At 38.9% G+C, this 22,886-nt stretch overlaps 1 protein-coding gene across 2 annotated transcripts in view; it reads right to left on the bottom strand.

The window, feature by feature from the left end:
• The window catches only part of magi3b (membrane associated guanylate kinase, WW and PDZ domain containing 3b), a 147,363-nt gene that overhangs the window by 3,618 nt on the left and 120,859 nt on the right, over nucleotides 1–22,886 (bottom strand). For both annotated transcript variants that reach the window (XM_075461648.1, XM_075461647.1), the window contains exons 6-20: nucleotides 22,394–22,473; nucleotides 21,554–21,611; nucleotides 20,387–20,493; nucleotides 14,529–14,720; nucleotides 11,712–12,362; nucleotides 9,812–9,843; nucleotides 8,948–9,113; nucleotides 8,768–8,862; nucleotides 7,412–7,619; nucleotides 6,850–7,032; nucleotides 6,464–6,649; nucleotides 3,993–4,095; nucleotides 3,493–3,598; nucleotides 2,211–2,348; nucleotides 1,432–1,570 (exon numbers count right to left, since the gene is read on the bottom strand). In XM_075461648.1, the coding sequence (XP_075317763.1) occupies nucleotides 1,432–1,570; nucleotides 2,211–2,348; nucleotides 3,493–3,598; nucleotides 3,993–4,095; nucleotides 6,464–6,649; nucleotides 6,850–7,032; nucleotides 7,412–7,619; nucleotides 8,768–8,862; nucleotides 8,948–9,113; nucleotides 9,812–9,843; nucleotides 11,712–12,362; nucleotides 14,529–14,720; nucleotides 20,387–20,493; nucleotides 21,554–21,611; nucleotides 22,394–22,473 (2,444 nt within the window). The remainder of the gene's footprint in view (nucleotides 1–1,431; nucleotides 1,571–2,210; nucleotides 2,349–3,492; nucleotides 3,599–3,992; nucleotides 4,096–6,463; nucleotides 6,650–6,849; nucleotides 7,033–7,411; nucleotides 7,620–8,767; nucleotides 8,863–8,947; nucleotides 9,114–9,811; nucleotides 9,844–11,711; nucleotides 12,363–14,528; nucleotides 14,721–20,386; nucleotides 20,494–21,553; nucleotides 21,612–22,393; nucleotides 22,474–22,886) is intronic.

The raw sequence follows: 22,886 nt of genomic DNA, 5'->3' as shown, positions 1-22,886 counted from the left end.
GCACTGATGTTAACGAGTTAAATAGTGGTAAAGCAGCAAAAGCAGCAAAGCCTTTCAGCACAGCTTTTGAGCAAATCATTTATATTGACATAAAGTAGTGTCATTGCAAAACAATACAAGTTTCAATGTTGCAGACACCATATGTGACTCCCCAAGACAGCTATCTTTATGTTTGGTTCTCAAGTGTCTTCTACGTTTAATAGTTATTGCTTCTTTTTTCAAACTTATATGGTGAATTAACAGCTTTCATACTGCTCTCATCTTCTGCCATTAGACAGAAATTCTTGTCAAGACATTCAGAAATAATTTAGAAAACACAACTTATATGCCAGATTCTGAAATATTGTTTCCAAAAAAAGAAAGAGAAATTAGAGACTTTTTAAAAATGAAACATGACAGTCTGTTATAGTTGTGTGATAAGAAGAATAAACCTATAGAGCAATCACCAAAAAATGCTAAAAAATAGAGAATATGAGCAGCGACAGTTTAGAATGCACTCTGCATCACCCCACCCCCCCTGGACTACTCTTTGACCTGCCCTGCAGTGGGAGGCCCAGGATGTTTGCCCTTGCAGAGGATACATTTCTCTATGCATTGAGTTACAGTGACAGATTGTTAACTGTTTCTCAAATGACAGCTCTAAACTGCAGACTGCAGTGTCTGCATCAACTGTCCAGAGAAAGCTCCGTCTTGCAGGTTTACATGGCGGAGAACAAGAAGAAGAATACGACACAGAGTCAGATTCTTCAATGTGAAGCACAAGAGAGGGTGAGTGATTATTTCTGGGTGCTTTGCTAAAGGGAAAGTAGGAGATCTTGAACCAGCAACTGAAATTACTCCAACTTGAGGTGACACACTGTCTTCTAGAACTAATAAGCTATAACTTTGTTATAAAGCAAGACTCCAAGCACACCTCTAGGCTGTGCGAAAACTACTTGGAGAACAAAGAGAAGGATAGTGTGCCATTGGTCATGTCAAGGCCACCTCAGTCAGCCAATCTCAGCCCCATAAAACATGTTTAGGATTAACTTTACAGAAATAATTTGAATTTGTAGAGCTGTGATAAAAGCGCAATGTGGCTATTTGTTAATGAAACAAAGATCTGTAATAAGGAACTTTGTGATGACTTGCATTGTTACGTTTAGAAATAGTGTTTTTGCATTTCCTGATGGTCAATAAAATGCACTTAAACCAAAGTTGTGCTCTAGAAGTTAAGAAATATTGGACAAATATGTATATTTCAGAGGGTACTGTATATCATTAATCTATTTATACCACTGAATATATTACAATGAAAGAATTATAATCATATATTACAATACTGACATTGTCAACAATACAGTCATTCTATAGTCTATAGAGACACCAAACTGCACCAGAGAATCAAAGTTAGTCCAAATGGAAGACATGAAATGTTTGAAAACTACTCACTCGCATCTTGAGCCAGACCTGCTCCAGGTCTCAGCAGCAGTACCACTTTGTTTCCTCCAGCTTGGATCAGTTCAATAGCTCGAGTGTGGGAAATGCCACGAGCTGGCTCCCCGTTGATCTCCACTATCTCATCTCCAACCTGAAACACACCAAAGAACAACTGCCATACTCTGCAGTCCTTTGCATGCCTGCTCAAACATACAGAGGCTCATCATAAAATTATGTAAATTTTATGCCGCACACGCATACAGCTTCGAGATACCCGGCAGGAACCCTCTTTCTCTGGAAATGAGAAAAAAGCTCAGGATAAGGCATGTGAGCATATTAGTCTGTTAAGCTATAATCACTTTTAACATTCCTCAACACACTCGGACAGGCAGTATCATGCCCAGAGATCATAGTCTGAAAAGCCATAACATTAATTTTCACAAGGAGAATGATAACCATCATCTAAATGTGGAAATTCAAATATAGCTGAACCATAGATAGACATTACTGGGTCAGTTACAAAGGCATCTTTCTGTAAATAATCTTCTACTGAAGAAATATGTCTTTTCTCCTTTCTTTCTTCAGTACTCCTGTACTAACAGGAATCATTTTCTGTAAGGATAAATCTTTTGGATGAAACTGATATTGCACCTTATGGTGGCTGCTAATGCCAGCCCATGATCCTCCAATGCAGATAAGTTTACAAATAATATTTAGAATTCAACAAGTATCACTTGCAGCTTTAAGAAAAATATCTCAATAATGAATGTTATGATAAAAGAAGCACTCACGTGGATTCTTCCATCCAGCTGAGCAGGTCCATCTTCAGCAAGTCTCAGAATATACAGGCCCATGTTGTACTCTGTGCCCCCTCGCAGACTAAAGCCAAATCCCCTGGGACTTCTCTCCAGCTCCACTGTCAGACAACCCTACACAGAAATGAAAACTCTCAATACACATACAGATACAGCCCTAAGTTTGCCTACACTCCTCATTGATGTGCTGTTGGAAATATCTAACTGTCAATGATCTTTTTTGAGTGATTTGACAAAACACAAATCAGTAGAATTGGAATGTCCAAGGAGTTCAGTGAAGGTCTAAGAAAGAAGATCTTAGATTTACTGAAGTCAGGAATGTGTCTTGGAACTGTCTTTTGTATGGGAAGTTATGAAGACATATAACCACCTTCCCAAGATTTTGAAGAAGATTTAACTGTCACCCTCAGCTGGGAGGTACGTAGTTTGGATGGTAGCATCAAAACGCAGGTCTGTTATAAACTGGACGCTACTGGAACACTGGTGACCTGTAGCTTTCGGTATCCTGTCTTTTCAATTGATGGTGTAGGTGGAGGCTTAGGGCGCCATCTTCTGGGGGTACTCTACCATAACAAGTAAAAATGATCTCATCCTCCAAGGTAACTTTATTAACTTCAGTTTACCTAACATTGTAAATTAAAAATCAGAATATGATCAAATGTATATATATATTTCTTTATGCAAGTTACTTTACTTGATTTTTATAGTTACAATTAAGATTAGTAGGTTTTATTCATATCACTTAATCTAAGCTTGAATACATGTGAATTTCTTCAAAGAAAAACTCCACTATATGTTCATTTAGTCTTTTTTTTAAATATTTTATTATTTTTGCATTGTCATACATTTCCCTTATTATATCTAATTACATAGTACTATTCATTATAATAGGTTGTAACTGATTGTTGGGAATCACAGGAGCTTAAACCTGTACAACAGTCAATAATAAATAAATGTTTTATATTATATCGTTTAATAGCAATTGACTGAGGGGCTGCCATCATAGAAACAAGTAATTACCCAAAAATCAACACTTTCAAGGGGCAACATAAGTTTGAAGCTGAAAAGTATCCTTTTGGAAATCTTAAGGTCCAGATAAGGCAAAGATCAAGTTGTTTGGCCACAGTGATATAGGACTCATACAGTACTGCATTCAAATATGCATATACAGAGCTGTTTATGTGCCTATCATGATCATGAAGTTTAATCTAACAGCTAAAACAACATAAAGACGGTGGAACAAGAAGATGATTTTTACCTGGTTGGGACCCGTCACACATAGCGTTCCCTGTTCCCCAGGAGGAAGAGTTTTCTGGTCAGACCAGTTGGCTCCATCTCTTTTGTCCTCAAGGTCCAAATTATAACTAGAACAAGAGTAAACAAGAGGCTACAGGCCATCAACTGAAAAGAATTTAAACTAAACAGAGTTGAATTTAATGGTGTGTGCTGGATATAAATGGATAAATCAATTCTGCACTGCACTGTTTTGCAGAGAGTAACTCAGAGAGTTATTATCTTTTGGTGTTGATTGTTAGAGACATTGCAATAATATCACCACAACCTAAAACATTATGTAATTCTATTTTAAGAGGAGCTTTATTTGACCTGTCCTATCAACACTACCTTTGTACTGTCGTCTTTAGCTAGTAGCGGGTATGGGCGATATATATTTAGATTTGGTAATAAAAACAAACCTAAACTAAACAAATCAAATTAAAACAAAAGAAAAACAAGAACAGACACTGGAAATGTACATACTTCATACGTTCATCCAGAAGTGCTGACCTTTGCCCCACGGCTCTGTGTTGAAGAGCTGGACTCTGTTTGGCTGAACTTGCTCCAGATGGAGGTCCCTTATATTCTAAAAGACATTTTGACGTTACACCACAATCAATGTGAAATAACTAAAAAAGCCCATGTTGTAGAATGTTTCTATGTTTCATATTTCGTAATAATCTTAAACTGCAAAAACAATAATTAAATTAGCTTTCTAACTTACTCAACTAAATGGACTTACAACCCTGTGTCTTCCCCTAAAATGCTGATGCTATTTTGTTGACCTCCAAATTTAAGGACTATATTTGATTAAAAAAAATAGTGCAATGACAAGATATCAAATGTTAAAACAAAGGATCTTTTAATGAAATATATATGTTGATTTTGAATTTGATGTCACGACCAAATAAAAAAGCTGGGACAGCAGCAACCAAAGACTTTAAAACATCTCTTAACTAATTGGGTGAGTTCATTAAGCTGTGGTGAAAGCAAGTTTTTTCCAGTTAAGACAGTTGGCAAAAATAAAACCTTTTCTCCAGAGACAGCACCTTGAAGCAGTAATTCACGCCTTTGTGACCACACGGCTGGATTACTGCAATGCACTATATATGGGGGTTAGTGGGTCCTCCATCGCACGTCTCCAACTTGTACAGAACGCAGCTGCGCGTCTTTTAACTGGCACAAGAAAGTTTGAGCACATTTCACCGATTTTAGCCACTGGCTACCTGTCCATTTTAGAATTTATTTTAAAATTCTTTTATTCGCTTTTAAATCCCTAAATGGTCTTGCCCCAGTGTACCTCTCTGAACTCCTGCACCCCTACACACCCAGCCGATCCCTCAGGTCAGCTGACCAGCTGCTCCTGAGGGTTCCCAAAACCAGGCTGAAGCTCAGAGGGGACCGCGCATTCTCGGTTGCAGCTCCCAAATTGTGGAATGAACTGCCACTGCACATTAGACAGGCCTCCTCACTGTCTAATTTTAAAACTCTTCTTAAAACGCACCTCTTTTCCTTGGCTTTTAATACTACGTAGGCTGTTGATTTTATGTTCACAGATATTTTATTTGGGGTGGGGTTGACAGTCTATTTATTTATTATGTTTTATTGTATTTATTTTATTGTACAGCACTTTGGAAACCTTTGTGTTTATTTAAACTGTGGTTTATAAATAAAGTGGATTGGATTGGATTAACATAACCAGGTGAAAAAAAACACACTTAGAGAGTCTTTCATGAGTAGAAAGATATATTATTCAGTGAATATTGCATCAGAAAAATGGTTGCAAAGAATTTTGGAGTTTCAACATCTAAGATGTAACAAAACGTTAAATGATTTACAGAATATGGTAAAATCTGGGTACATATTGGCTGATCGTGCTGGTAAGGAAGTTTCACTGGTGCACTGATAGTGTTAAAATTAGCCTGTTCAAGGCATACTGCACCCCCCTGTATACTGCCCCCCTGTGGGCTAAGTATAAAAAGGGTAGCCTGCAGAAACTTCAAGTCACATATAATGATGGGCTGCGCATTCTGCTTAAGACGCCCAGGTGGAGCAGTGCAAGTGAATTGTTTTGTGGTCTAGGGGTCAACACATTCCATGCATTGTTGAGGATTTTAATGTATAGTTTTATCTGTAGATTGGATGGTTCATGGAATCAAATCATTATGCTGCTGTCAAATCCTGCGCTTTGTGCGGTGCGATACCAGTCATATATGTGGAAACACTGGTACAAGTGTCTTTTATAAGTGTGTTTCTGTTTGTCTTTGTGTATTGTCTATGTACTGTGTTTTGATTTTTGAAAATGGACCCTGAGTCTGGAAATAAAGTTGATGATGATGATGATGATCACCAGTACTAAATGGCCATGATATTTGGGCTTTCAAGTGGCACTGCATCAAAAACAGACAAAACTTTCATCTAAAGCAAAACATGAACAAGATCTATATACTCTTCTGCTTTTTCTGGGTCAAAGCTTATTTGAAGTGGACTGAAGTGGATATGAAAACTGTTCTGTGGTCTGATTCTTTTTGCTGTGACCATGATTTTAAAGTCCGATTTGGAAATTGTTACAGCATTCTTGTAAACAGATGGCTGTTTTCAGTTCAAAATGAGCATATACTCAGAACAGAATAACTCTAAGAATAACAAGAAAAACTTGCTATGGGATAGACCGAGTGCAGAAAAAAATCCTTAAAAAATGGTAAAAACCAAGAAATCTGGTCAGTTTCAACATTTGTTATTGACATTTGACTGTAACTATGTCCTCTGGATTTTTTTCTGGTATCTATATTCTGGTGGAAAAGGCTAAAGATTTTTTTTTACATTTAGGGATACATTAGTTTGAAAAAAAATTAATATGAAAGTTAATATGAATGCAAACGTATATTCTACATATATGCAGGATTAACTGCAGAAAATAAGGCAAACACAGTTGTATACACACAGATATTTACCATCCTCAGGAACCACAGTGAGGGTGACAACATTGCCAGCATCCTTGATAAGCTGAACGATGTCATTGTGAGAAAGCTCAATAATGGAGCGCCCGTTGACTGCCGAGATACGATCTCCAACGTGTAGCAGGCCACAGCGGTCGGTGGGACTGCCTTCAATGATACGGCCAATTTTGTGAGGGATGACTGAAATGGCAGATATGATGAGAAATTAGATATCAAGGCTACACAAGGCTATCCACAGCCTAAATGTCATCATCTTCATCTAGTATTGATATTTGTTGATCATTACCAAACATCTTAAAAATATATTGTGCGGATAAACACATGCCGTCTTTGATATCTTTATTTATTTCATATATTAGACATAAAGATTTGATTCTCACCTCCATGAGGTGGTTTGCTTTTGGATGTGAGGATGACAAATCCAAAACCCTCAGTGTCCTTGCGGTGGAGCGTGATATCAAAAGACTCGTGATCGAGTGCACTGGGCATTGGTAGGCGAGGTAGCTTGGGAGAGCCGTTCACTAGTACAGGAGCCATTTCCAGTGCCTCTTCATCCGTTGCATCTGATTTGAAAGGATACAGATGCTAACAAATTTTGTATCTTGTGCAGTTGAATGCAATTACTTGTTCAGGTTAGTTTCCCAGAAGGTTTTAACAGAATAGTAGAGCAGTGTAACAAAAAAAACAGTGGTTATTTTTACCTAAAGTTAACTGGACAAACATTTCAGAATAAAGATGATAAATTCCTCAGATGTTTTGGTTTTTGTGCCTACATCTATTCTAGACCACCACAGCATTCTTGTTTCTGTCAAAATATAAATGAGTCAAATGACTTCTTTTCTCAGGAATGTCCTATGCGGCAGTCATTGTGAAGGCTTCTGACGTTTTCTCTGAAAACAGAAACATAGTGCCATGCAAAGTGTTGCCTGGCTTATCACCCACCTCTGTAGATGACTTTTCGGCGAACAGTCAACATAACTTGACCATTACGAGCAGCGTTGGTCATCAGGTCCAAGACCTGCTTGTGCGAACGACCTTTCACCATCACACCATCAATGCCGATGAGCTCGTCTCCAGCTCTGAGTCGACCATCCTTCTCTGCAGCTCCATTGGGCACAATTGCCCCAATGTACACCTGGGGAAATACATTCTGATATGGAGTTAATAACAGAAAAGTGGCCTTTAATAACAGAAATGAAAGTAGCAGTGAAAAGATATGAGACCCATAAATCAAGCTGTTTGTTCAGATCCCTAGCTTTAATCTCTGCTTCCATAAAAAAAAGATTCATACTCTTGATTTTTTTGGTGGATTTTAGAGCGCAAACAGCTACAGGAGATGTTTATAATCCAAACGTTAAATGGTGTGCTATGTTCTGACATACAGTATACCCTATGGTGCCCAAATTATTGTTAGAGGATTGTAGCTCTCTATAATACAGCTTATTCACCTAATATCAAAACCCAGAAAAGGTCAATATGAGGCATTTTAATCTGGAATTTCCCCTTGGGGATTAATAAAGTATAATTGATTGATTGATTGATTGATTGATTGATTGATTGATTGATTGATTGATTGATTGATTGATTGATTGATTGAATCAAGCTGCAAAATAAAAAAAAAAACAGTGAACATCCAAGAAAAGAAAATACATCAGCTGGTGCTAACTTTATTTATTATTGTCCTTCATATACTAAATGAATAACATGTTATTGCTGCCTGCAAGTTAACGCACTTATGGGAGTAAAGGCTGATAATGAGTTCATGGAGTTGTTTCAAGGCACCTGTGCATGTTCATTCACTGTGTCCATGGAAATGGCAATGACTGCAGCCAGAAAGTTCTGGCTTTCATATGGAAAGAATTTAGTCAGTTTTTCAATGATAATTTAGCTAGATAACTGCTTGACCCATGAATTCAATTAAGCTTGATATTTGGTTATTTTTTAAGCTACATATACATAAAAATGAATTCAAGGACACTGCTTGTTTTTCTTTCAAATCAATCCAGAGCATGTACACTTATAAGGCAGAGTTTTATTTGCAGACTATGACCCAAGTAGGAGTGTGTGATCAGTCATAGGCCATATTTTGTCATTTTCAACAAGCTCTCTATGGACTGTACTTGCTCAAACCTTCTGAAAAATTGTGTTTGCCTGATCAATTGAAGTTCTGAAAATCCATTTTTCAAAACCGAACATTTTCCCTTGTCCTCTATACACATCCAGATCTACATAGTTACTTAATAAAATTCAATGACACACATGAAGCCTTAAGGTTCCAATATCGCTTTATAAACTTACTGGCTGTTGTGGGCCTTCTCCTCCCAAGACACGGAAACCAAAGCCTGTTTCAATGTCTCTCTTCAGAAAAACATCAATGTCTTTGGTGTGAGGCTCTGTGAATGCATTGCAAAATCAAGTTTTCAAGTTGTACAGAACAAAATATTGAAAAACAGCTTCTGTGAAAGAGTCTGCACTTACGTCTGCTCTCCAACAGGGCTTTGGATTTCAAGTACATCTCTGTGGCCTCTCGCTTGGGGGAGTCGGAGGAACGCAGAGTGCTTGTGTTTGAGTGGTAAGGCAAAGCTTGTGGCGTTGCATCTGGGATGGTGTCCAAAGTTTCTGTACTGGCTGTCATTTCCTGTCTCTGACAACAAATACAAGCCTTGTCACAACCATGTGTTGCTTAAAGCTAAATTATTTTGGGACAAGACAAGCTCTATAAAAGTTTCACTTTTGCTGTTTTTTTTTCTAATTCTATCGCATTTCTTTGAAGGACATCTTATTGATGCTTATTGAAAATCTCAACAGCTCATGATCTTAGACAAGTGGCTGAGCATCTAATGGTGATAGATTACAAAGGCAGTAAAGGTCACTTCATTTGCCGTTTTTAATAAGATAAACCATTTTCAATTTATATTTTTCCTATTGTTCTGAGGGATAAGCATTGGGATTTGGATGTAATATGAAATCCATGGGAGAAAGTAAAGATTTCCCAAAGGCTGAGGCAGGCTTCTTCGGGCAGAGAGGGCAACTTCTTTATCTAAAACTGTTGTGTTAATGATACTGCCATATCTAAAGAGGCTCATCCATGCCTCATTACCACTGCAATCCCCAGACAATAGGCCAAAAAATATGAATAGTGAAAGAATGTAATTAGAGACTGTTTTTGAGAGCAAACAAAAGAAGAAGCCCAGAAACACAATCGATATTCAAATTTATTGCTATCATTTAATTTGATGCAACAGAGGCTTACTGGTTAAGCTGAAGGACAAAACGCTTTGAATTAAATTGATTGATATGGAAACAATAGGGAGGAGAGAAGGAAAGATACGTTTTACTCACAGGCTTTAGAGTCTTAACAGGGGATGTCTGACCTATGGAGAGAAAAAGACAGACAACAGGAATATAGTTTTAAAAAATAATAATATGCTTTGGAACAACTGTCATCCCTGAATCCCCGTCCACCAGATGGCACTGCCTCTCTGACTAAGAAATAGCAGCAGGGAGCTTGAAAACATACCAGCCAGTTCCGAAAACTCAGAAGGTGTGCTCTCCAAAGAATGCTCCATTAGCAAATATTCAACCATCCATGAGATTAAAGATACATATGGAATACAGAGGTAGTACATGATCTGAAGAGCTGAGCCCATACGGTAAACCTACTTAAAAGCAGGGTGAGGGTACGAGAGATTCATGCATATAATTCCATGACTGATCATTCTCTTCGCCCTCTCTGTTCGCTCTAGAGAACACCCACATGTTTCATCTCAAGCACTCAGATCGTTCCCAATAGATATTCTCACACAGCCCTCTCCCCACTTCCATTCTCCTCAACTCCCTGCATTAATCGAATTAACAATTACTTCTCTGGAGCATGCAGCCCTCTGTATTCAGACTAACACTTGGTCTGATGAAAGGTTAATGGAACTTGATAAACTGTAAAAGGAAAGACAATGCAACATGTTTTTATGCTTCACAGTGAAATTCCTAATCCAACATCAGAATAACCAGAAGCATTAAATAAGAGGTGTGCTTCTGGTTACACCCGAATCACACCCAACCACACCACACCACTCCTTTCCTTTTGTCCAACTGTCCTTTTTCTCATCAGTAATGTCTGCCACTCACACACACACACGCACACACGCACACAAACGCACAAACTAGGAGTCTCCTTCAAGCCAAATCCATTGTCTAATGAGGGTTAAAGCTGGCATTAGCTCTTTGGCTGTGCAGGCGGAGTAGAGCCGAACTCAGATATGCTTCAACTGTGGAGTGCGTCAGTGGAGCAGCACATGGCGATGATGACACAGCAGTCAGTGTGAGTACTGTGGGTTGTTTGGAGATGAAGGAAAAGGGTTCAGGCATGGCTATGGGGAGGAGGGCCCAATGGACCTTGCCAGTGTTGCCATTTAGCCATGGATGTTTAAGAGGCCATGGATATAGAGGCATGGAGAAATCCCCTGCGCTCTGCTGATGATCAAAGCTAATCCCGGGTTCATCGATTTGCGTAGTGAGTCCCTCGGGCAGCCAGAGATGGAAGCAGGAGACATGTGAGGGGGTCTCTCTCTCATTTCTCTGCTACTTGGAAGCATGCACATTCCCACACTTATGTAATTCATGCTCTTAGACTTGTAACACAGATCATTACGCCTTTCTGGGAGTCGTCATAAACAGAGGCGGTTTGGATGCAGGCACAGAGGAGGAATTCTTGAAAAATGGGATAAGCACTTTGCATATATAAAGAAGCTCCATGTGATGGTAAGAAATAAAGCTTGTCAGAGTCTGATAATCATCTGCAGTAGCTGGAGCGGTGCAGTTGGATCGGTCCAGCAAAAAAGGCAGCAGTCTCTCATGTGGTGACTTCACACAGACTGTAGACACGATGTCATCACCCAGACTTTCCCAGAACAACTAAGTGCCATCACTTAGTTCCCCCTCAAACCAGCCACAGCACCACCTCACCTCGAGTTACTATCAGCACTCCAACCTCCCTGCCAATGGGCATTGTTAAAGTTGTATTGACAGTAATAACAAATTATGTAACACACAAGAGAGTACAAAAGAATGAAACAAAAGACAGGTAGAATGATATGAAAAACAAAGTCAAACTGGCAAGAGAGAAAAACAACATGGACATTCAGCCAGACAAAATAGATAAACACAAACTGTTTATAGACTGACAGACACAGAGGGACAGTAGACATAAAGATAGAGAGTTATTGTTGCCTCAGTCTCTCACCTCCTCGCAGCACCACCACGTTGACCTCACTGCCCACTGGTAAGTCCTTCAGGATGTCCACCACTTGTACATGGCTAAGTGTTTGGACATTTTGCCTGTCGATCTCCTTAATGACATCTCCTTTCTGTAGACCACGGCACCATTGGGCATCCAGTATCATTTTAACTTTCTGGCCCAGAGGACAGTCAGCAATGGCAAACCCAAATCCTCCAGGTCCCTTGACCAGCGGCACGCTTACCAGCTCAGGCTGAAGCATTCCTGTGGCCACCTCTCCTCGCTCCGGCTGCCTCCCGTTGGGCAGAGCCGCGACAACAGGCCGACCATTGGCGTCTGTTGTAACGTAGTGGAGCTCCTGTGATGAGCCGTGGAGGACATCGCCTTTCACCAACAGTGGTTGCCCATTGATGAGGGGCACGGCTGTCACCACCTCTCCACCATGCAGAGCCTGCGGGGGCTGACTGCCTGGTGGGGGAGGAGGAGGAGGGGGGAGAGGGTCGTCGCTATTTAGGTCCACATCAGGAGGAAGAGGGTAGCCCCGACAAAGGACTATGTCCACATATTGGTTAATGGGGATGGACTGGAACATCTGCACCACCTCTGGATGCGTTTTCCCCAGCACACACATCCCATTAATTTCAACAATCACATCACCTAGAAAAAGGGGAAAAAAAGAGGGCAAGTGACAAAGGAATTATTCCTCTGATATTTAATCTAGACATCAATGCTCTACATTTTCTGAAAAAGGCTTTCTACCTCCTCACCGAGACGTATCTTTCCTCTGAAATGTCTCTTTCCTCTTCGCTGCTCTATCGTATTTTCATTTTGGCAGCTCCATATGCTGTTTCCTTTTATCTCATTCACTCCTACTTCATTTTTGTCTCTTCTTTTCTCTCTACCTTGTTCAGCAGACCTGAGCAGGACTCCCTGCCACAACTGTACTGAGCTAGGACGAATGTGGATTTCTGTCACATCAGGATGGTGTAACCATTATACACACACATATAAATATAGTCGTGGAAAAAAAAAAAAACCCTTTTTTAATTCTAGAGTTTATTGGAAGTAATAAAATGATCTAGTTCTCAGCAGGTCCTAAAGTTAGCTTAATACAACCACAGATGAACAACAAAATATGATACATAACACTGTGTCAGTCATTGAACAAAAACTAAACCAAAATGCAGACAATGTGTGTGCAAAACAAAGTACACAGTTACTGCTCTGGACTTAAGAAGATGTGTAGTAAGTCTGGAATATTTAGGTGTGTGTTAACACAATGAAAAGGAGGAAAGAGAACAGAAATTATCTTATGGAAGCAATTGTTGCTGTTCATCAATCTGGTATGGATTTTTCTTATAACCCATTTCCAAAAAATTATAACAGTGAGAAAGATTAGTCAGAAGCGGTAAACATTTAGGATTGTTGCCAGTCTTCCCACGAGTGGACACCTCACAAAATGCATCCCATGATCCGACTGTGCGATACCCAGAGAAAAATGCAAAAAACCCAATAGCTACAGTACTGTGCAAAAGTCTTGAGCCACCTGTCATTTCTTCGCATTTTCAGTCCAAGGAACAAGACTTTCTTGCAATCTTTCAAAGCATTCTTAAGCAATAGTTTTCTGGGCTTTCTGCGGGTCTTTCAAAGTTTTTTATGGGGCATTCACTCTGTTTTCACTCATTTTTAGTCTCGTCCCTGTGCTGAACCATTTAGCATTTCATGGCATTGTGTACTTAAAATGAATTGAAAAGAATAAAATTGGACAAAAAAGTGGAAGGCATAAAAACATCTACATATCTGGCAGATTAACAGTATCTAAATGTGATGTATTGACAAAATCCTGAAACAGGACCTGACAAATGCATTTGACCCTTTATTTGATCAAACTACTGTATGCCAGGTTTTCGGGTTAATAGTTGTACCAAAATATCGTAGTCAACTAAAGCTTGGATGCAACAGGGTCATGCAAGAAGATAATCATCTCAAACACAGCAGAGCAGCAAATCCACAACATTGCTGAAAGAGAAAATAATCTAAATTTTGCAATGGGCCAGTCAAAGTTCAGACCTTAAAATGAATGAAATGCTATTGTGGGACCTTAAGAGAGCTGCGCATAAATCAAATAAAACTAACTGAAATTAACTGAAACAATGCTGTAAAGACGTGTGGCCGAAAATTCCTTGTGGATCTGATAATGTCATCATACTCAAAATAATGACTTTATTGCTGCTGAAGATGGTTCTGTAAGCGAATGAATCATATGGTGCACTTAGATTGTTACACACTGCTTCTGCATTGTAGGTAAGTTTATGTAAAATAAATGACAGTATTACATATCATGTGTTGTTGTTCATCTGAGGTTGTATTTACAGAATGTTAAGGCCTGGTGAGGACAATTTTTTTTTTATCTCCTTATGTGTAAAACCTTAGAATTAAAAGATAGTGTATTTTCTTTTTCACATGACTGTACACAGCTTACCTCATACATCCACAGCTGCAGGCACCGCCATAATCCGATTATTTGCTATTAAACTAGGCCTTTGACAGTGCTGGAGTTGTTTTTATCGCCTTATTGAACCCATGGGACAGTGTCAGACCGAATGAGAACCACAGAGGTACAATTAACACCTCCAGGTGTATCCCAGTAACCCATTTGGTTCTGTAAACTGCAAAATTATTTTCCATACTTTTGCAGAAATTAGCACTAATAAACTCATAGATCTTTTTGCCAGCTAAATCAAATTTTATAATGCAACCTTGCTCTATTTTATGTCTTCCTTTGCTTACTCATAGACAAGTATGTAAACATAGTTTGCTCACCAGATGCCATTTTATTGTCTTGGGCAGCGGGGCCGTCACTGAGCACATTTTTCACCTGCAGAAACTCATCTGTGCGGTCTCCTCCTATGATAGTAAACCCAAAACCCTGGGAGCTTTTCTTCAGAGCAGTATGGTACATCTCCCCGTTTAGCTGGTTGGGGTCTGCAGTGAAGCCAAATGCTCCTCCTTTACCTGTGCACAAAATAGACATATATAATACATGTGTGTATTGTGTTTTTGCATGTGTGAAGCATCCCTCTGAAGATGCACTTTACTAAGAAAAAGTGTTAGTGAATGATAGGTTTTATGAGCCTTAAATACAGTGCAACACATCAAATGCTGCAACACAAATTAACAAATTTATATCCCTCTTGAAAGGCTGCAAAATCCATCCATGTCTGCATTGAACCTTAATTATACGCATTATAGGCTGAGAATCAACATATCAATTAGTGATTTATAATTAACAGGCGCGATGTATATTTAAACCCAATAAACCCACCAGTAGAGACCTTTTTGTGTGAAACTGCTGAGAAAGGAATGGACGTAGATAAAATGATATAATTCTAGCTGTAGACACTAATGTATTTGCTTTCCTCTATTACAACACTGTAGAGCGGAACAGGGATACAGCACCTCTGGCAGTCTCTAATTCAGTGTATTGTCATTTTGTCCCTTGCATATCTTTTAAATTAATCGAAAAAGAAAAAAGCTTTGCAATTGTAGATTTTCTATGATTTGAGTAAAGAACAACTAAAGGTCAGTGGCAATATCAATATGGACCAGCAGCTTGGCTGTGGCATAAGTAATACAGAAGATAACCAACTGTCAGGGTCACACTGCATTAAACTGAGCAGCTTCTTTATCTGGCAGTTTTGTAGTATCAGCACTTTAGATCATGGACACAATCTTTTTTTTCTTGCTGCCCGATGGTCTGTGGCCTGGACTGCATTATTACTGTGAATCAAACGTAGTAAAATTGAAATAGGCCGGTGACAAATTGTGTACAATCTTGCAGCTGTGCTGTGCTGTGCTAAGAGAGTGTGACTGTGGCTGCTGGTCTCTCCAATTGTGACAGTAATAAACGCATTTCATTACAAAATGTCACCAAGAAAGTCAACATTATTTCACTCCAACTATGCACGTTTAAGATGTGCCGTTTCATTAAGTTAGTACATGTATGTACAACATACAGGTAAAGATATGGTGTCACTCCATTGTCAACAAATCCAGCTTTACTCCATCTTAAGCCACTCCTGCTGACGGTGTAAACTTTTATGAAAAGTTGATTAAAGGCTAAATGATTACCTTAAACAGCTGGGCACAATATTCTGTTTTTAATGTTACACACATTGAATGAACACATTGTTTGGCAATATTTTTTCACACAATTGGTGCACCAACAAATACTTAAGTTAAAAGAATTAGGCATGTGGGAAAGGCCGTATCATTTAGAACCATCACGAATATTTTTAACACCTGTCAATGATAATGAATTATACTAAAAAAAAAACGCAAATTCTGATGTGTCCTTTGAAATATGCAGTTAAAACTCTTTTTGCACATGACTGCCTCACCTGAGAACAACTGCTGTGCTATGGAAATCTGACGCTTCATATCTTCTCACTTTATTCCCACTTTATCTCTTCCTGCGACCTGCATGCGCCGGGTGATTAAACACTCACTTCAAACAGCAAAATGCATTCTCGTATCTAGCTTCCAGGATCGCAACAACTTCCTATTCTGGCTGGTAAGCATTAACTGTGTTCCCCTATCGGCACCTTGGTTTTATAAACTCTGTATAACCATAACACTCTCTATGAGTGTGACAAGAATTTAAATGCAGGTACTTTTAAACTGGTTCACCAACTATAAACATCCACCACAGAGTGGCTATGAGTGTAAATTGTCAAAGTCAGCATGGACTCCAGATGTCCACTCGGCTGCGTGGATCAAGCAAAGCTTATTTACATAATTAACTTCAAATTGCCCGATAAACTCAGCTTGGAAATTTTTTCTTCTTCTCCCCAGGGAGTGCTGAAATAACCATTTGACAGCACATCTGTTTGTAAAAAACAAACAGAAGTATAGCAGGGTGAAAGAGAAAGAGGCAGGCCAGTTCAAATAAGGTCTCGAAGCCAAAGTTTGAAGGCATAAAACCCCATCAAGTAGCCCTTTTAACTTCTCAGATTGAAAATTCCCTAAACCTTTGTCTAAAACTGCTACTTTTTAGAGAAAAAAAATGCAAATCTTAACATTGCAAGGCTTTCTGGCACACTTGTGTGTGAGGCGGTTGTGTTTTTGTTTAACAAAAAGTGGACATGCGAATGAATTAAAAAACATAACGCCCTCGTTTTGTATTGGAGTGGGGCAGTTGGTTAGATTCCTGCATTTTGGAGGCAACTAGCTCAAAAAGGGTAGGTTTACTGGCCTACATTGAAAGACTCAGATTTAAAGATTCCTATGTTTTTTAAGAAAAAAGTGAAAACTGTGGATATTGTGGCAGGGTAAAGAAAAAGTTTTCATTAGAATTTGTTGTCCTTTTTTTGTTGAATTTAATAAACACTTTCTCTGAACATTCCCTGCATTCATTTTGAATGTGGATTATCCTTTGATTAAAATGTTTGCAATAAACTGATTGTCTTAGGGGGCTACACTGTGGTGTGGTGGTTTGCAGTTGCCTCACAATAAGAGAGTCCCTGGTTTGAATCACGGGCGGGGCCCTTTCTGTGTGGAGTTTGCATGTTCTCCCCGTGCATGTGTGGATACACTCTGGGCACTATAGGTTCCTCCCACCGTCCAAAATCATGCCTGTTAGGTTAATTGGGTATTCTAAAAATTGCCCCCAGTAGAGTGTGAGCATGTATGGTTGTTCCTGTAGTTTATCTCTGTGTTGGCCCTGAGAGAGACTTTGGACCTATCCAGGGCCTCTTGCCCAATTGTGGGATTGGCTCCAGCCCCAGCGACCATGAATTGGATTAAGTGGATATAGAAAATAGATTGATGGATAGTTATATTAGAAACTCTTCAATGTATGTTTACCACTGAGCCAGTCACATTTGAAAAGCGATTCTAAGACAAATGGTGCAAGACGATTAGAGTACAGGTTTGCCATAGTCTTATTCTTATAGAAGAATTGATAGAAAGATCGCACTACAAAAAGTATCACCATGAAATGAAATATTTAGACAGAGATAATCTGGAGGATAATTGTTATGATGGAATAACATAAAAGTTAAAAGTCATTAAAATCAGAAATACATTTAATATAACTATGTTAGGATTAGAAAATGTAATTTTGTATTGGTTTATTTTTGTAAAGTTAACTGTTTATGCAGTGGGTGTTATTTTGGTTTAAAAAACATTCATTTCCATGATAGAGAACTCCCAGGGATACTAATTTTTGGAAACTGGAAAAGCCGGTACTGAGCCTGAGGTGTAACGCCGATTGATGATGATGGTTTAGTTTGGTTTCATCATAGCAACGATCTGACGGCTCAGTAGGTTGTGTAATCAGTAATCAGAGGTGAAATGACGGTTTCCACAGTCCCCTCACACCTGAGTAGAGAGATGTCTGATTATGCTTGGCCTCTCTAGCGAGCTGTTCCACCAGCTGTTGACATGTGCACTGTTAAAAGCCGGCCTCCTCCCCTTCATTTCTTTTACTCCCCTGAATCCCTGCCAGCACAATGAACTTGTCTAACTCTACTGCAGCAGCACTATCATTTATTATACATTCATTGTAATGAAAACATTCCTAATTCATGATGTTTGTTGCAGGAGACAAATGGCTTGTCAACTTAAAGAAGAGGCCGTAACTGGAAAGCTGACAAAAATTTGTAGTTCATGAGCAAACTAGTGAAGACAGGGCTCATTGTGCCAATCTATTATTGTTTGAGGCTTCTTGAAAGCTGACACATGGCATTCCTTGCTTTCTATTCCCGGGAAACATATTTATCAAAGCATGCTGACAGAGGTGAACAGGTCACCCTATTTTAAAGATCATAAGCCAAAGTAATTCAATTACTCTCACATTTTAGGCAATTAGCTGATGCTTATGTCCAAAATGATTAACGGGGAATAGAAAAATGGAATAAGCTCAGTGAAAATGTTTATCAATATCGAAGAAAACGTACTCCAGTTGTTCTTTCATGCCGTACAAAATAGCAAAGGGAAAGAAGCACATTGTTAATTCATAAAAACACATTAAATTAGGATTAGTCCAAAGATTTGCAGAGAGAGTAGCAAAATATACAGACAATGCAATAAAGAGTTTCATCATTTCAGATGACTTGAGCCTAACTGGAATTTCTTGTTGTTTTAAAGCAGGCAGTGTGCATCAGAGAGCTCATGAAAGTAATTAAAATTATACATGTATTTGCAAGTCTTATAAACCACAGGGTGTAGTCAAAACTCCTGAGACAGGATGATGTTTTTAAAGGTCACTGTAACACATAGTTATAATAGCAATGCAACATTTGCAGGTTTTCGTAAGTGCAAAATCTATTTCTGTGTGTCCTTCACAGTCCTCTGCAGTTGTGACATGCTGGAAGTTTAAGCCATGGGTGTTACTTAGTTGATGCACTGTAGTGTTGTCTAGTGTAGTGGGAAGGATATGTCCCTTGGGCGTGTTGTAGACGAGTGCATGCATGTTACTGCAGTAACGGCAAAGGACAGACTTTGGGTAATGAGTCATAATAAGAGGAGCTCAGGTTGCAGCATTGTGACATTAGAATGCAATGAGGCTAATGTTAATGAATGCCACAACAGTGTCTTGCGACCATCCTATCTCCAATCATCAGAGCAAAACAGACTGTCGAGGCTCTTGGCAGCAACTAGACTAAACCAAAGTAAAGTAAAAACTGTAGTTCTAATAGAAAGTCGTTATGTTATATATTATTTTTTAACTGAAAAAATTTACTTTGTCTCGTTTTTAGTGCAAATGTTGTACATAGGATTTTCTAAGGAAGAATACATGACTTATTTCAAATGGGTACAGAAGGAGAATTTACATTCAGGCCAATTTTGCATTATTGTTGTTTGAATACGCCACATTTTTCTATTTTAAGTGCAAGCATGTATATTTTTTAGAAAAGTAGACCTTAAAGTTGATATGGCATGTTTGCAAGTGCACATCCAACTACAGTTTGGGACAAAGGAAAACAAAAACAAAAAAAAAGCAAATGGCAATAATTTTCTTACTGAATATAATTGAAATTCTATAAATGAATACTAAATAAGTTATAATTTAGCTGGATACGACTCACTGTCCTTAGCTTAGTTAATCTAATCTAGTTTCAAAAGTACACAGCAACAACAAAGCAGCTTTATTAACTTTTAAATGTAAAGTTGATGTGATTTACTGTTTATCTAACTCTTTCAGTTGTCTCTGGTCATATTTTAGGGCAGTCAGTCTGTTTTTCAGCCCAATGAGGGTACTGGTATTAGCATTGTTCGATTGCCACGTGGCTGCAGCTGTAGATGCAATATGTATTCTGTTGGGACAAGAAAATCATCTTATATTATTAGCATTACTTGGGCTGCGGACTTTGATGTGAGTTTAATACTGAGTAATTTTGTGTTATCGACTTTGAGGGAGCCCTGGCCATGATCTTTTGATGTGCTTCAATGCAGTTTTTTTTTTCTTGCTGTAATTAATTGCCCTGACCTTGTACAGATCCACCCACTACTTTAACTGAAATGACTTGTGTGAAAGACTTTTCAAATTATTATTTTTCCCCCCTTCTTATGAGCCTTTACATCTCTACCATTTTTCATCACAAAGTAATGCTCTTCAATGATTTTACACCCAGGGTCATTAGAAGAGGAAGACATGTTCTTCGATGCTGTTGTCATACCTTGAGGAGTTGCTGCTGCAGCTTGTTGGATCGCAGCCGTTTCCTGGTTCAGCTTCTTCTTTGCTTCCAGGACAGGATTCTCAAACTGGGTTTTCTGGTTGATGTGGCTTAGAAAAACAAACAAATCAGGTTTAGAATAAATAGGATATACTAGGAATCAAATTTTGCACACACCTCTCCCTTATTAATCTCTTTGTATAATTTTCTCTGCAGTTAATAACGTATGCCCCTACATAGCACACATGTTAAGGGCTGGCTTGCGTCTTCCTTATGTGGGGAAGCTACTGTGGCTTTTAGCCACTTAATATTGTAGGAAATGAAGTCCCGACTGTCAGAGACATCCTGTTCTTACACAAAAAGGTAAACAGCTTGTTGTCCCCCTGGCATATAAACCAGGGCTATTGTTTCACAGTGAGCTCATTTCAAACTAAACAGTGGCAGCTACAAGCTCCATCTATATGTCATTGACTCTCCTTGACCAAATAGTGCAAGTTTCTCTCTTGTGTCACCTCTGCCTCTGAGGTTTTGATCTACAGCCTGAGCAATAAAACAACACGAGCCATTCATTTTTGTTTCATCACAACAGATTGCCAACTCTCCTTCCAGCCTACCCTCTGCTGCTTCCATGCCTTCAAGTTAAGAATCTCTCAATTTTTCTCAGCTGCTGTTGAAGCTAATGGCAGTTTTATTCATTTTCTTTTGGAATGGTGAGCACAAAACCATATTGCAAGGATACAAATGCACTAACAACATACAAGGACATATACACAGACTGTTCTATACACACAAACCTACTGACACAGAACGCAGTGAGAGCACAATTAATGTTGTGTTCATATGCAGTTTTAGTTTGCCACCCACTGATAAACAATGGGAAAATCTTAATCAAACTCTTCCAGGTAAATGCTTCCTCTCTGCATGTTACATAACTTAAAACCTTCTCACACAAGAAGAATAAAATGAGCCGTGTGCTAAATCCATTTATTTATTTTTAGACAGAATTGATTTACATCAGCCCAGTGCCAATATCCAGAGAGCAGAGTCATATTCACAATTGTTTTTTATCTCTAATGTGCATCTGGAGTAAAAAATGGAGATACAACTATCTGCAGTGTTTGCGATGGTGGCTAAATTATGAAATTACATTAACAGAATCATTAAACTTACTCAACATAGTATGTGCCGTACTGTGGGTCATCAATTTTCTCCCAGCCATACGGCAACTCTGGAAAAAGAAAAATATTATGCCATTGTGTCGTAAAGAGATGCAAATAACAGCCTAGGAAGACAAAGTGGATAAACGGGCACAATGTTCAGCAGACATCTGGGAGTTGTAACTGGTTTAACATAATGATGAGACAGAAGTAGAAAATAGTGTGTTTTTACTATCTTGGCTTGGTTTTTGAGCATAGGAAAGTAGGTATGGAAATAATTACGATAATATAAAGCACATTTTTGAGGTTCTCAATAAGCAGACTGGCTTGAATGACTGATGTACATCACGCCATGATGAACATCTCAGGCAGAAGGACAGAAAAGTGCTCTTAATGCAAGAGAGAGCTTTGGAGTTTCTATTCAGAAGCAACACACCAACGAGCTTTCTGTTGTGAAATTCCATTAAAACCAGGCTGGAAGGGTCCAACTCTTTCAGCTGTGGCCACTCCATGCTTCTGCCTGCACTTAAGCCCACATTATCATCCTGGGGATACAAAGGCGCATCTGGAATTCTTTTAAGTAGACTCTAGCTTGAGATCTCTAAGAAAATTAGGCCATGACACTGTGATGATTACAATTACTCTTAGATGATGTGTCATTTTCAAAGACAAGTTGAAAACTCAGTATATCCTGGTTACATAATTGATAAATGAATAAGTGTGAATTGATGTACTGTGTTATGTAAAGCGCATAGGACAGAGGTATGGCCAAATGTAAATGGATGTCCAGTGGTTAATAGAGTTAGTGTATGCTTGAGTAGACTAGAGCAGCTGAGTTATCTACAGCACATACCGCCATCCTCGCACTTCTCAGGGGGCTTCGCTTTCTTCGCCAAGCGGGGGTCCAACCACGTGGTTGTCTTGGTATTGTGACTGTGGAGCACAAAACAGCAGCCAGTAAATATCAACGATAAAGACCTGTGCCAGCAGGGAAACAGCATGAAGCACAAGTAGCAAACAAAAGGATGTACTGCAACGGATCAACAGCAACCGCATCCCCCTGTACATTATGCTCTTATGCACAAGGCTTATTGAATTCACCAACAAAAGGTATGATCCACTCATTGCTGTTCTTCTGTCATTGTGTTCATGGTTAGGTGGCCTTTAGAGAAGGTAGAACAAAAACGGATGAATGTGAAAAATGACTTGTTCATCCTTAAATGTGTTAAATAACTGGAGTGTGTAATCAAAAAATCCAAATGATCTTTTGATATCTTCTGAGATAAGCGGCTTAGATCCAAATATGAATCAAGTAAATGGATTAATTCGACGGTTTGTGTACACAC

This window comes from Odontesthes bonariensis, chromosome 3 (assembly GCF_027942865.1).
Source record: "Odontesthes bonariensis isolate fOdoBon6 chromosome 3, fOdoBon6.hap1, whole genome shotgun sequence".
Taxonomy (NCBI): Eukaryota; Metazoa; Chordata; class Actinopteri; order Atheriniformes; family Atherinopsidae; genus Odontesthes; species Odontesthes bonariensis.
The sequence above is the reverse complement of the archived record's forward strand: the minus strand, read 5'-3'. Positions and strand labels throughout refer to the sequence as shown.